Here is a 13,723-nt window from a genome sequence, read left to right on the forward strand (position 1 = left end):
GGCCGGGCGTGGGGCTCCGTGCCCGGGGGGCACCTTCCTGTCAAAACTACTGAAAGCCGGGCGGGGGTCCCCTCCCCAAAAGTCACACGGGGGGGTGGGAAAACACACGGAGCCCGGGGCCGCGGTGCCCCGGCCGCGCAGGGTCAGATGCCCCGGGCGAAGGTTTCGTCGCCTCGGGTGGGGTTAGTGACCCCTCTCCTTGTGCCAAACTTCAGCGGCCGGGCAGAGCTTGTCGAAGGTGAGGAGGGCTGATTTTCAACTACCTGTCTCTTCCTTCGCAGAAAGACCCAAATTGCCAGATAACTACACTCAGGACACTTGGCAAAAGCTGCACGAAGCGGTGGGAGCCATACAGAGTAGCATTTCCATTAAATACAACCTTGAAGAGCTCTACCAGGTAAGGCTCCTAGGTTTTGTTGTTTGGTTTTGGTTGTTTTTTTCCAGTTAGCAAAAGGAAAACGAAGTGCATTGGAACTTTCACAGAGCTGCACGTTGAGCACGATGCATTTGCATTTGTTAAAAGCTGGTGGTATTTTCTGAACTGTTTGCTCACTGCTCTGTTTCTAGTGAGTTTTACAGTTTTATATATCAGTTCCTTGCAGAGCTGCCAGGATCTGGGCCCATCTAAAAGCAGTTTATGTTGGGAGACACAGAAAGCTGTGCCTGGGCAGGGCTGAGGTTTAAGCCTCTGTCTCTTCAGTCCACCGCCTACTCAAGATGCTGAAAAGGAATGTTGCTCTCTCTGGCTTATGCAGATACATATATTACAATTACTTATTTCTCTTTTGTGCTTGCCATGATCTCTTGTGAATAGTAATGTTGAAATACTTCTTCTTATTAGATAATAACAGTTTGACTTCAGCATCAATACCCTCTGGGGAATTAAGAGACTCTTGATTGTGCAGGCCACAAACTGTCAGTTTTCCTGTGTTTCACATCACTGTTACGTATTCATAGCAATCAGGATCTCAATTTTTTAATTAAAATGGTGAAAAAGTATTTCTGGAATATCTGGACTACTGGAGAAGGGAGTAGGGAGGGTAAAAGATAAGTACCCATGAGCCATGCTTCATACTTTATCCATTTATATATGGTTTAGTTCTATATTATTTTGAATATCTGTACTTTGAGGTATTTAACTGAAATAGGAACTCGTTTCACTGATTGTGTTGCAAAAAAATTACTCATTTGCTAAGTTGTGCTACACAGGTGGAGTTAGGAATGAGTTTTCTGTGGGTGCAGGTGGTTGATGTGGCTCTTATTGCCAGTTCAGTGCTTAAAATTTCTACCTCTTTAGTTGAGGTGGGTTTCATGTTGTCTGCAAAGTGCAGGGGGTGAGGGAGGAGAAAGCCAGCAGTCCATATTGGGTCCATGCACAAGAAAACCAGGATGAACTTAAGAGCTGAGTGTACTTGTGTGTGTGATTTGTTAGGCTATAAAATATGTGGGTCTAAAATGTCTGATTATGTAAGTGCATATTGACTTCATGTCATGTACTCCCTCCAAATAGACAATTTGACTGTGATATATTCATCTCTTGATACTTGCAGGTTTGCAGAGTTTGAATTACATGGTATATTTTATCATTTTAAACTCAGCATTTGAAAAATTCTGCTTTTTCATGCCTAGCTAAAAAAAAAAACCCAAACCCCACAGATTGCTTTGAGCATTACCTAACTTGTTTTCAGAGGCTCAGAAATGAGATTATAGTAATATGGCTGTGAAATCACCAGAGCACGGACTTGAGTTTTGGCAGAAGAGGAGCAGAGAGGTTTCAGATGAGCTGTGAACTGCTCTTCTTGCTTTTTCAGTTCTCCTGCTTATTTGGACTGGCCTGGTGTGGTTTTCACAGTGATCTGGGAGGCAGTGGTGCAAACCAGCAAGATTTCTGTGTGCCTGCACGTAGATAGGTGCTTAGGCTCTTGCCAGGGGAATAAAAGATGAAGCTCAGCATCCATCAGAAACCTGATCTGGACTTGGAGATGGTTTTAAGGGCCTGTTGGTGAGCAGCAAGTCATCCACAGGGGAGAATTTCTCTGTGTGCATCAGTTCTTACAGTTAGGGATTTTTTTTTTGAGTCTTTATCTGAGGTTCTGGGAGGAAGTGGGAAGCCTGCTAGAGTTCAGTGAGTTCAGTGTGGTGAGCAGGCTGGTAGACCAGCCTGCCTTTGAACTTCCTGATTTATTTATTTAAATTGGCCAAGGAAAAACCCAAGGAACAATGACAAGGCTTTGTGGGAAGCCTGAAGGATACTCCTCTCCAGGCATTAGAGGCAGCCTGGGATCAGACACGAAGGTGCTTGGCAGAGACCTAGTCCCTGAGCAATGGGAGGGTGGCAGCCAATTTTTTTTGGTGACTAAAATAGAAATGATGTCTGGGATTGGTGGTAAGACTGCACAGATTTTGATAGAAGTAGCTTATACTTGATGGGATAGAGAAAGTGGGGCAGTGCAAAGAATTGACAAGTGAGGAGTGAGGGATAAAAATAATGGAAAAAGAAAATTCCCTTTGCAGCAAGGTTGTACCTAACCTGAAGTGGGGCAGCACTGCCCTTCTGGAGGACAATGGAGCAGTGAAGGAAAAATACTGATGAAAATCCAGACCAGACTTTGATTTGGATGGGTGGATAGGAAGGACTATGTCTTAGGAAACAAACTCTCTGCAAAATGACTGTGTGGATACAGTTTGTTGTAGCTGTCATTTGACTTACCTGTTTTAAGACCAGAAGAAAACCACAAGGCACTGTGTGATAGTTTTATTTGCTTGCTTTAGTGTTAAAATTGAGGAAGGCACAGTTGGTGTGCGTTTAAATAAAATGACATCAGCTGGCTTAGAATTACCCCATGGGGAGATACCTGGAAAGCAGATTCACTTTGTGTTTTGGAAGACAAATTCTTCAGGATGCTAGAACTTATAGAGGAAATAAAAGAAGTAGCAGCAATAATCTGCTCAAAACAATCTATTAAAAGGTTGATTTGAAACAGAACTTTTACTAGATTTGTGTAGGTGAAGAGTCTAAAAGTGTTGTCTTTCTCCTATCCATGGAGGTGTGATAATTACTATTGCTTTTTTCATAATTGTGTGTGAGTTGAATGAAAGTAAAAGGAATTTTCTTCAGAAAGAAAGGCAGCAAAATCTCAGAATGAGACAAAAGGTGAAGGCAGAGAGGAAATTACTAGGTTTCATGCCCCCCATCAAAAAAAAAAAGCAGAAACAGCAAGTGGAGGTGGCACTGAGGTGATAGGGCTGCTGTTTGAAATGCACTTTAAGGCAGCACAGTGGCCCAGAGCTGCTAGTCCACGTGTTTGGGTGATTGAAAGCTAAAATCTCAGGAAAACTGAGTGAAGGCCAGGCACTGGGAAAATGTTGAAACTTTGTCCAAGTTTATTGATGCTATCAGAAGATTTGTCAACAAAATGTGACAAGGTATATCCTCTGGAGCAGAGGAAAAAGTTCTTGGATCAGTTTTAGTTGCCCATGAAACAACACATGAGATCTTAGGCAGTGTTCTCTGCAGTAGAAGCTGAGGTAGTTGAGATGAAGTGAAAGGAAAAGACAGATGGATTTTTAGTTCCAAAAATCATGCCCAGCTCCTTTGGATAGTTCTGTATGAAGCACTGAATGCCTCAAAGTACTTACTGTAAACTTTACAGTTCTCACAGAACCTTGGGCTGTCTTTGTTGTGATTCATTTCAGATCCTATGGTCTATTAATAAAATAATTTATTGAAATACAGCACACAAGTTAAAATAAAGTGTGCCTGGAACAAAGTCTAAATATAGGCAGTGGTGTCAAGCAAAGCTATGTTTTCTCTTTGGCATTCTCATTGAGTCTCTTGTGAGGAAGAAATGTTAGTGTAAGACAATAAAATTACTGAAGAACTGAATAGCTGGATTCTAGGAGTGACCAGAGCTGGATAGATCTGCTGCATAACAGCTCAATTCATATTAACATAGCAACCACAAAAATGTTTGGTTTAGGGCAGAATTTGTCTTGGTCAGCTGTGGACAAATAGCTAAATGCCATGAGGGCCAAATAAATCAAGTCTTTATTTAATGGTTAATGGGGGGGTTTTGTTGTTTGGGTTTTTACTTGATAATGTTTAACCCTCAGTTTACATACATTAGCATAAGTGTGTGAAGCACTGGAAATATTTGGAGAGAAAGAAGTTTATAAAATGATAGGAAAGCAGTTTTATCCATTTACCATTTAGAGAGGGTGAAATCTCTGCCTTGTTCACAGATTAAAATCTATGGTCTGATTGTGTTCACCCCCCCAAAAAAAGTACCTGTGCTGCAGGAAGCACAAAATGGACCTGCAGGAGGAGTTCCACTGCTGAGCAGTATTTGGGGTGAGGGGAATTCTAGTAGTGTTTCATGGCACATCTGACCCAGGTGGTGGCCCTTGTTTGGACATGAAATCTGGCAGTATAAGAAGGGACCCAAATCAGAAAGGAATCATGAAGTCTTAATTTTTCTAAATAGTTTGGATAACTTCATTTTGATGGTTGGGTTTGGGGCACAGATTGGACAGGTGATGCTTATGGGTTGGTTTTTTTTTCCTCTTTGTTGTTGCACAAAAATTTAAGTTGCTGTTTTTGATCACATTCATAGTCTTTGTTTGTTTGTTTGTTTTTTAGGCTGTTGAAAATCTCTGTTCTTACAAAGTCTCTGCCACACTGTACAAACAGCTGCGACAGGTCTGTGAAGATCATGTGAAAGCACAAATCCTTCAATTTAGAGAATATCCTTTTCCTGTGCACAGAAATGGTTAGAATGGTTACTTTAAATCATCATTTTTTAAACCAACACTCTGTAAAAATTACACCAGTCATTGCTAATGTGTTAAAAGAGGTTCTTTGACCACTTATATATTTTCAAGTTGGGCATAGGTGACTTCAGTCAGCTGGGTGAATAATTTTTGTGTACCCTAAGTAGGATGCTAATAAGTTGATTTACTATTTCAATAGGAATGCAAACTTTACACCTAATCTAGAAAATCTGAACAGCACTGTGAGGTTTTTATGTCAGGTGAGTAGTGGAGATGCCTACAGTAGCAATAGTTTAAAAAAACCAAATCACTGCAGTAATTTTCAACAACAGTGTCTTCTGGAAAAGAGTTCTCAAATATAAAATACACTTATTTGACCAATGATAACACAGAGGCAGTCAACAAGCTGTCTGGGTATCTTATGTGTACCTTGGGAGGTTCTTGGGAGAGAGCTCTAAGTTCAGGAGATGCCTTTTCTGTCTTGGGATGCACAGAAACATGAACTTTTATGGGAATTTTTGCCATGGTTTTCAGAAGTTACATTGCTGGGCTTTTCTTGTGGCTGACATGGTCACAGAAGTGCTTGGAGATCTTTCCTGGACACCTGGGTGCAGCCAGAGCTATTTTCTGAATCCTGTTGTGCTTTGCATGCTGAGACCAAGCTTTGTGTGATAGTTCTCCTGTGTGTGGTAGCCTCAGGGTTGCACTTACTCAGGCAGTAGGATAAGTAGAGTCTACACCCACCTGGCTATTCCCACATTCCTGGAGAGTGCCTTAGGAGCAGAGGCTGGAAACTGCTGTTCTGAACAGGCACTACAGTACTTCCCATGCTACCAGTGTTTCCCAGCTCTCTGTGTGTATTTTAGTAGCAGAAAATGATAGGTTAAAATAGAAAGAAGTGAGGGCCTGGGACCCAGAAGGAAGCTTCTTTCCAGGTGAGTGCCTTAAATGTGCTTTGGATTTTGATTCTCAAGTGAAATCAGCACTGTGGATTCACCTCTTCTGTGGCAGCTGATTTTTTTTCATGACATTTACTTTGATGCATTGAACATCACATTTAACTAACAAGTACACTAGTCCAATAGTCTCTGTACTAATCTCTCAACAGAACTGATCTCTGAGAACCAAATCTTATGCTCTGCTTTGAAGTAGTGGACAGTCAGTTGGGTTTTGGATCCCTGCCTGTTCAGGTTTCAGATGATCTTCTGAAGTGATGTTTTAGAGCTGGTGTTTTAAAACTTCACTTTCTTCCCACCCTCTGACAGAGCTGGTGGCTTGGAGAGTTGAGAGTCTTGTATTTTCTAGTTATACCACTTTATATCTCAAGGACAGGAGAGCAGATTAATCAGATTTGACCAGAGGGAGGTAAAGCCACATTTGGATTTGCTCATACAATGCATGAGAGTTTTCATAAATAACAGTTGGACCTGTGGTGTGATGAACTAAAACTCCAGAGTTCACTTAGGAAGACTTGGAGATGTACATGAAAAGAGTGGTATTTGGATTTGTTGAGGATTATTTAGAACTCTGACTGCTTTTAGGAGATTAGGGTCACTCCTGTTGTGCACAGTGTGAACTCATTAAACAAAATAAACCTTTCTATCCCTCTCACCTCAGCTGGTGACAAGGTTGGGTTTGACACTGATGGGATTTCTTGCTTAAAACTGTATCAAACTTCTACAGTGCAGCCACTAGATGGTATTACTGAAGAGCAGTGAGTGTTATTCCTTGAAAACACAGGGAGGCCTTTTGGAGAGCTGCCAGCTCCTCTGCTGGGCAGAAGCTCTGTAGTTCACAATTTATCCCTGGGCAGTCACAGTAACAGCAGAATATCCAGGGAGCAGCTTTGCTTCATGGCTGACAAAGATCATCTCCAAAATCTAGCCTCAAAAAGACTCTGGCAAGCTAGTTTTCCTTAATAGGTGCTGTACAGATTCTCTGGATAGTCTTTTATTTTTAAAGAAGATAAATAAATGCTGGCAAGATCATTGCAGACAAATGGTAAGTTGAATGTTTGTTCAGAATACATGTCCTTGAGGTGTGAAATCTGGCAAAAAGGAGTTTGTGGTGGTTTTAACTTGGGACTGCATGGCACCTCCTCCTCCAAGTGCCAGCATTGCTTTGCACTTTCCCCTTTGCTAGCTGGGGGTGGTTTTATTGTTGAACACTTATGTTCTGTTGTGACAGCTCTTGACTTTCACAGGCTTCCTCTGAAGCTGGAATATCACTCAGAAATATGTTGACAACTATGGGTGGAAATGAAAACTAACCAGGCTGTGCTGAAGTTGCTTGGTGTTTGTAATTATAAATAATTGGAGAATCTACAGTGGAAACTATTTAAAACAAATTCAACAGGGAGGAAAATGAAGTTTATTGCCTTGAAAATTTAATTCAACTGGACCTGTGTTTTTGTAAAAAGGCTTTTACTATGAAATCTGTTCCTTTAATTATTTCTGAGTGTACTTTCTTTTTCTTTTCCTCAAAACAACATCCTGTGGCAAATGGTTTCCCATGTGCTGAGTTAGCACTTGGGGTATTTAAGGAAAAAAAATCAGCATCACTACTGTTTTATTTCAACATGCTTGGCCAGAAATTGTGCCAGCTGGAGAATTGCTTCAGAAGCAATGAAATCTTCTAGAGGAGTAGTAGGTGGACAGCTGGGGGTAGAAATTTCTGTAGCTGGCCTGGAGGTGATTTAGTTACTGACATCCTGAATTATGCTATGGCTAAACTGAAAGCTAGACAGCTTTTTTATAAGCAAAGTTAACAACAGGTTTTGAGCTAAAAAACCACCTCTGTTTCCCAATTTTTTAAAAATATAATACATTTATACCCTCTTTTTGCCTGATAGAATTAATGTATCTCTGTTTTTCTCATGGATTTTGGCAGCTAACTTCTAGCATGAAAAGATCTGTTGCACAGCTTATTATAGTCTGTTTTTTTTTGAAGCAGAAACCATGGCAGCTTGCTATTTCAGGGTGTTTACTGAGAGTGTTGGTGGTACTGCTGGAGTGGCTTGTGTGTCTCAGTAGCAGTGAAACTTGTAGCAAGCTAACAGATCTAATTAGTTCATAGTTAAGAATTTGAAAACTGTCTTGCATGTACTTGGCAACACTGCTTAGTGATAGTAATTAATCAATAAATTGCATTGTGGCTGGACAAGTCACCATAGAAGTTGAAAATACACACATGAGTAGTTAAGGTGGCTGTCTGTGTGCTGTCATCTTTCAGAAGTTGCTTTATCATTTAATATACCACATGATGATGATGATGAAATATATTTTCAGATCATGATCAGAAGCATTTTCTTGTTTTTGGATCGTACCTATGTACTTCAGAATTCCATGCTTCCTTCTATATGGTAGGTATCCATGTAAGTATTCCTCAGCTCTTTAGAGCTTGGACATACTATGATCTTTGCAAAAGTTGAAAAGAAATGTTTTATATTATTTGATCTGTGTAATAAGTCTTTAAAATCCTGTGTTAATTTATGGGAATACATGTGTCAGTGTATGCACCTCTCAGTTCCTCCTTCCCCAGGAATGCTCATTGGAAAGTGAGGGTAAAAGAAGAAAAAGGGGTGTGAAAATGTGCTTAAAAGTGTTACTTCAGGTGCTCCTCATTTTGACTGAATTCAACACTCCACTTCTCTCTCTGTTTTGTTTGGTTTTTCCCATGTCAGATCCACTGACAAGGTGCAGATCATCTTTCCAGCACTGGCCCCTTGAGAGCAGAGAGCTGTGGCTCAGGGCATTGGGATGATGCTGTTGTGCTTTCAGCCCACTGTGTCCCATCTTTGGGCATTCTGGTTTAAAGCATCTGTCCTGAGGGGCAGTTGATATCATTGCCCAAGCTTTGCTGAAAATTTCTGGTGTCATTACTCTGTCTAAAGCAAAAAAAAATGAATAGATGAGGTAGTGACATAAAAGCAATGCCTGTTCCCTGCCTGGCTGGCTGCTGTGCTGTCAGGTGTTCCCAGGCTGCCTGAGGAAGCTGGCATCCTTCTCCCACCCCTCACTTGTCCTCTGGATGTCTGTCTTCCCAACCTCTGCAGTGGTTTTCCTTCAGCTGCTTGTGTTAGGCTTCCTTTTACTAAACATTGTTGGAGAGGTTTGTTCATACTTTGTGTCTTCTTTCCCTCATACTGGGAAAATTCCCTTTATTGAAATCCTGAGGTGTGTGAAGCAGTTGGAGGTAACAAGTTTTATCTAAGATTCCTGTTTTCCTTGGCAAAGCCAATGTTTAATGATTCCCTTTTTCATGCCACAGAGACACCATTCCTCAGCCTCTTAGAATGAAACAAGTATCTGATAAGGTCCCAAACACACAGAGTTCATGCTTTTGACTATAAACTGCACATAAATTGACTGCCCCAGAGAATCTGATGTCCATTTATATGCTGAGATATGTTATTATTTTTATAATAGTAATTTTTTTTAATATACAGAGAATGAAACAGTCTGCTGTGTGAGATGCAGGCTGGTCACAGTTCTCAGCTTGTGTATGCATCTGGTAGCACGTGGCTCAGTAATTTTATGATTTGTTGCAGTTTTCTTAGTAGACAGTGTCAAAAAGAATATACACATCATTAATATATCCTGTATACTATATGTACCCTGTATCTATTTTACATGTATTTATTTTTCTCAAACTGAGGCACAGATCTTTTGAAAAGACTCACCAGGGTGATGTAGCCATTTCCAATATTCACACAGGGATATGGGGCTGGAGTTGTTCAGAAACCATGTCATCAGTGACAAGCAAGTCCAAAACAAGACCATTGATGGAATCCTCCTGCTGATTGAAAGAGAAAGAAATGGTGAAGCTGTGGACAGAAGTCTGCTGAGGAGTTTGCTGAGCATGCTGTCTGATCTGCAGGCAAGTACTGCACACTTCAGTGGTAACTCCTGTGCTTAGAGACAGTTTGGGCTTTCCTCATTTGTGTGTTGTACAGAAATAGTTTTATTCTGCTCATAAACGTGCTGCAAAATTGAGCTATTAAATTGAGGTTGCCTCTTTATCCAATGTAGTGTCTTTATCCCTTGCTTTTAACTGAGACCTCTTTGCCTCTTTTCCTGGGCAGAGGTAGTGGCCTGCAGACTGAAATAACAGACCTGCAAGTCTTTTAGTGTGGGCAATGTTTTGTCTTCATCACTCATTTTCTAATCTTAGTGCTGATTAAAGGTAGGAACATTAAGACCACCTCTGTCAATGTAAAAAGGTGCCACTTTTTGGAGTCCAGATCCTGGCTCCACAAAACCAACACTATTGGCAATGTCTTAGCAGAGGTGCCAAGGCTAGAATGGGACCCAAAGTTAAGGCCAAGGTTTTCAAATAGAAAATTAAGGTTTCCCCTTAATTAGATCCTTCTTATAGAGTTGGATTTAAGTCTGCATTCTCCTTTACTGCCTGACAAGTGTACTTTTTTTCTTCACTAGGGAAACTAACCTAGTCTAATCTGTTCTTTCATAATATCTGTCATTTCATTGAGATAGAGATGTGCTCATAATCCTGTAATTATATGCCTGGATCTTTACTTCTCCCTCTTGCAACAGATGTTAGCTTCTGGAATAAAAGATTAATTAATTAAGCAAATCTCACATTTAATTTGAAAATAAGTAATCTCCTACTCATTCCTGATTTTTAGGCAATTATGCAGTTCCTTGCATAAATCCTGTTCTGTAGCTGTTACCTCCTGTAGAGCTTTACACATGTTTTATGCAGAAAGTAGTTCCATATGCTGCTGTGTTGATGTTTTTCCAGTTCTCCTGAAGGCAAGGAAGGTATGACATGAAATCTAGTGTTTGATTCTATTGACCATGGAGCTAGTGTAAAAAGAAGGCTGAAACAGTGAGTTAATGTCTACTTGTGATGCTGGATTAGTGAACTGTTGTGCTCTGAATGCTTGTCAAGACAGAGGTTTCATATTGAAGTTCTTACTGAAAAAAAAATCAAGTTTTTAAAAGTCTTTCAGATAAAAAAATGGTCAGAATGTTGTGAGTTTTACTAGTCTGCTGTATCTCTTTCAAGAGATACTTTCTTCTATTCTTCCACCACACTCAAGGAGTCTTTTTCTTTTTATTGTCTCTCTGTTTACATGTTATTCCCCAGCTACCTTTTCCAGACTTTTAAATATTTTATCTAATTGTTCTTTCTCACTTAGCTTTTTTCTGTACTAAACTGTTAACATTATACAGAAGTTTTTCATGTTCTGTGATTGTTGGTGCCCTTTTTTTACACACCTTGTTCCTTCCCTGGAGAAAGTCTTCACCTTATTGATATAATCATACACCAAATTCTGGTATCATTTGTGTTTGCTGAGAGAAACCTGGCAGATCTGAAGATGCATTGCTGAGCTGATGATGATTGTACTGATGGGAAGTTTTGTGCCAATGTTTCACTGGTTGGAAGTATTTTATTACCACAGAAGTATCAGTGGGAGTCTTGAGCTCAGCTGGCTTGGCTGTCAGTGCTGTGCTGTTGGGTGCTGCTGTTGGGCAGCATGCCTTAAACAGAAATCTGTCAATTTGGGTGATTTGGAGCACTGAGGACTGGACTGTGCTATGGCAGCCCTGATCTCAGGCTTTCTAAAACCTGTGGGTGAACAGAACTTCTGGGTTAATGCAGTGTTACTGTTGACTTCCCACAACTCTGTGCATTCTTGAAGGTTTTACTTGCCCTCTCTGCCTGACAGCCAAAATATGCTACACTGCTGGCAGCTTGATGGAAGTAACTCAGTTAATTTCTTGAGCAGGTTTACAAGGAATCATTTGAACAGAGGTTTCTGGAAGAGACAAACTGCTTATATGCTGCAGAAGGCCAAAGATTAATGCAAGAAAGAGAGGTACATGCATGCTTTTATCTTATTTTACCTGCTGTGGGGTCCCATGAGAACTTTCTCTGGTACCCAGGTACTCTGTACACATCCATGTGTTTTGCTGTAGGCCACAATGTTGTATGTGCATGTCTGTCCATAAGTGGATGTGTGCAGAACTGTTTTGATCACTGGAAGCCTGAGTTTCATACCTGTGTCCTAATATGTGCTAAATGTGTTAACTCTTCCTAGGGACTGATACTTCAACAGGGAGAATGGAATAAGAGAACTGTGTGGTTCACACTAAAAATCTGCTTTGTGATACCTCAAGGGCTAGTTTAGCTTAGAAGGGTTTTGAGAATAAAAAAATAACCAACTTCATCTGAAAAATTCTCAGATGTTTATTTTTCTTTCTGTTAGGTGTGGGTTTAATATTTCTAATATAAAGTAACATTGTCTAATAAAAATGTACTTTATGTAGTACATCACAGCATTCTGGTGGGACAGTCCCTTCTAATTCATATTCTCTTTAAATTTGTTTAAATTTAAGAAAAAAAAGGTTAAAATAATTGTCACAGAAGAAGATTCTCTGCCTTCCATACCTCTGTGGTTAAACCTGATATCTTTTTGTCTCACAAGGTCCCAGAATATCTTCACCATGTTAATAAACGTTTGGAAGAAGAAGGAGACAGAGTGATCACATATTTAGACCACAGCACACAGTGAGTCCAAATTTTGTCATTCTTGGTGTGTCAAGCATCCTTCCAAAAAAAAAAATGTGATTATCTGTGGTTGTAGAGACAGATTATTTCTGTGTTGTCTTACAGATGTTCTGTTGTTGGCTCTGCTTGTGGCACAGCTTGGGTATTTTTAAAGACTTTTTATCAAAACTGATTCTTTAAAATCAGAATATATGTTGAGTAAGAAGGGAGAAATTTGTCCAGAAAGATTCATCAGCATATAATAAAATTAACCAAACATGTATAAGAAATTTGCATTATCAAAGTAGCAGCTGATTTTAGCCATTCATGTGCTGATTAGGCAATAAAGAGAAAAGGTTGAATTATGGCATAGGGTAGAGGATATGAACATCACTGCTAAGAAGTCCAGGCTGTGAACCTAACAGGAGATCAGCTCTGGTGCAGCTGCTGGCAGTGTAGCAGGGTAGCTTGTCCTGTCCAAAAATACATGACACTATTTCTATGTATAAAATTAAAGCTTATATATATATTTATTTACTGCTTAAGTTAAAAAATGTGGGTGATATAGTTATATTTTCAGTCTAGATATACATCAAGTGCTGGCTCTGGATCCTGCCCTTAGTTAAAGGCTCTGAAACCTACTCTTAGAAGGCTTCCTACTCATTTCCTTTCTCTGCATTAAGAAACAGCAGTTCTTAAAATTAATGCCCTTGAGTTGTCCTCAGGTCATCCTGTCTCTCCAGGTGTGTATGACAAGACCAGAAAGGATGTTAATTTAGTTACTGGCTTTGATTTTGAGCTGGAAATTATAATTCCAGGACAACACAGTCATGGGAAACACTATTCACAGTACTTCAAACCAGACTTGTGCTGCTGCAGCCCATAAAGGGGTTTATTCAGCCCATCAGTAGGTGCCTTTCTGAAGAGCTGACCAGGATAAACATGTCTCCTGCTTGGTCAGTAGATGAGTGAGGTGCATGACTTGGAGGCCATAAAGAAGGTACCTCCAGGCTCATTTGTGAGCTGGCAGTTGAGATAAATATTCATTCTGTCTGCTTGTAAGGAAATAGTGCTCTGCCCCTCAGGCTCCAGCATTTGTCCTTAGTTCCCCTGGAGGCAGAGCAGGTCTTCTCAACCTGGTTTGTCTGTTTGGATCTCTTTCAAAGACTTGCACTGTCCCACTAGGGTGCACATAAGCTTTTCCATCTGTGCCAGCCTTTGGCAAGGTGTTCCTTTTGTGCACCAGCCATTTCCTGATAAATTGCCTCCTTTTGTGTCAGTCTGGCTCCCAGTACCCTCACTGGTGAGGCTCCCAGTTCTCCCATTGGGATGGAAGGTGATCAGCCAGTTCCTCCAACCTTTTCCTTGTCTATCAGTGCTCTGCATCCCTGCTCAGTCATCTCTTACCCAGAAAGAGTCATAACCTGCAGCTCTTTCC

General features: G+C 40.5%; 1 protein-coding gene across 1 annotated transcript in view; it reads left to right on the plus strand.

Moving 5' to 3' along the window:
* Positions 1-215: 215 nt before the first annotated feature.
* The window catches only part of CUL4A (cullin 4A), a gene marked incomplete at its 5' end in the record, with an annotated part of 31,141 nt that continues 17,633 nt past the window's right edge, over positions 216-13,723 (plus strand). The window contains 7 exon segments of the mRNA XM_008946750.1: positions 216-397; positions 4,640-4,743; positions 6,702-6,771; positions 8,058-8,131; positions 9,486-9,648; positions 11,525-11,614; positions 12,224-12,306. Of these exon segments, the coding sequence (XP_008944998.1) occupies positions 216-397; positions 4,640-4,743; positions 6,702-6,771; positions 8,058-8,131; positions 9,486-9,648; positions 11,525-11,614; positions 12,224-12,306 (766 nt within the window).

Source organism: Merops nubicus, unplaced genomic scaffold, assembly GCF_000691845.1.
Source record: "Merops nubicus isolate BGI_N331 unplaced genomic scaffold, ASM69184v1 scaffold1159, whole genome shotgun sequence".
Classification (NCBI taxonomy): domain Eukaryota; kingdom Metazoa; phylum Chordata; class Aves; order Coraciiformes; family Meropidae; genus Merops; species Merops nubicus.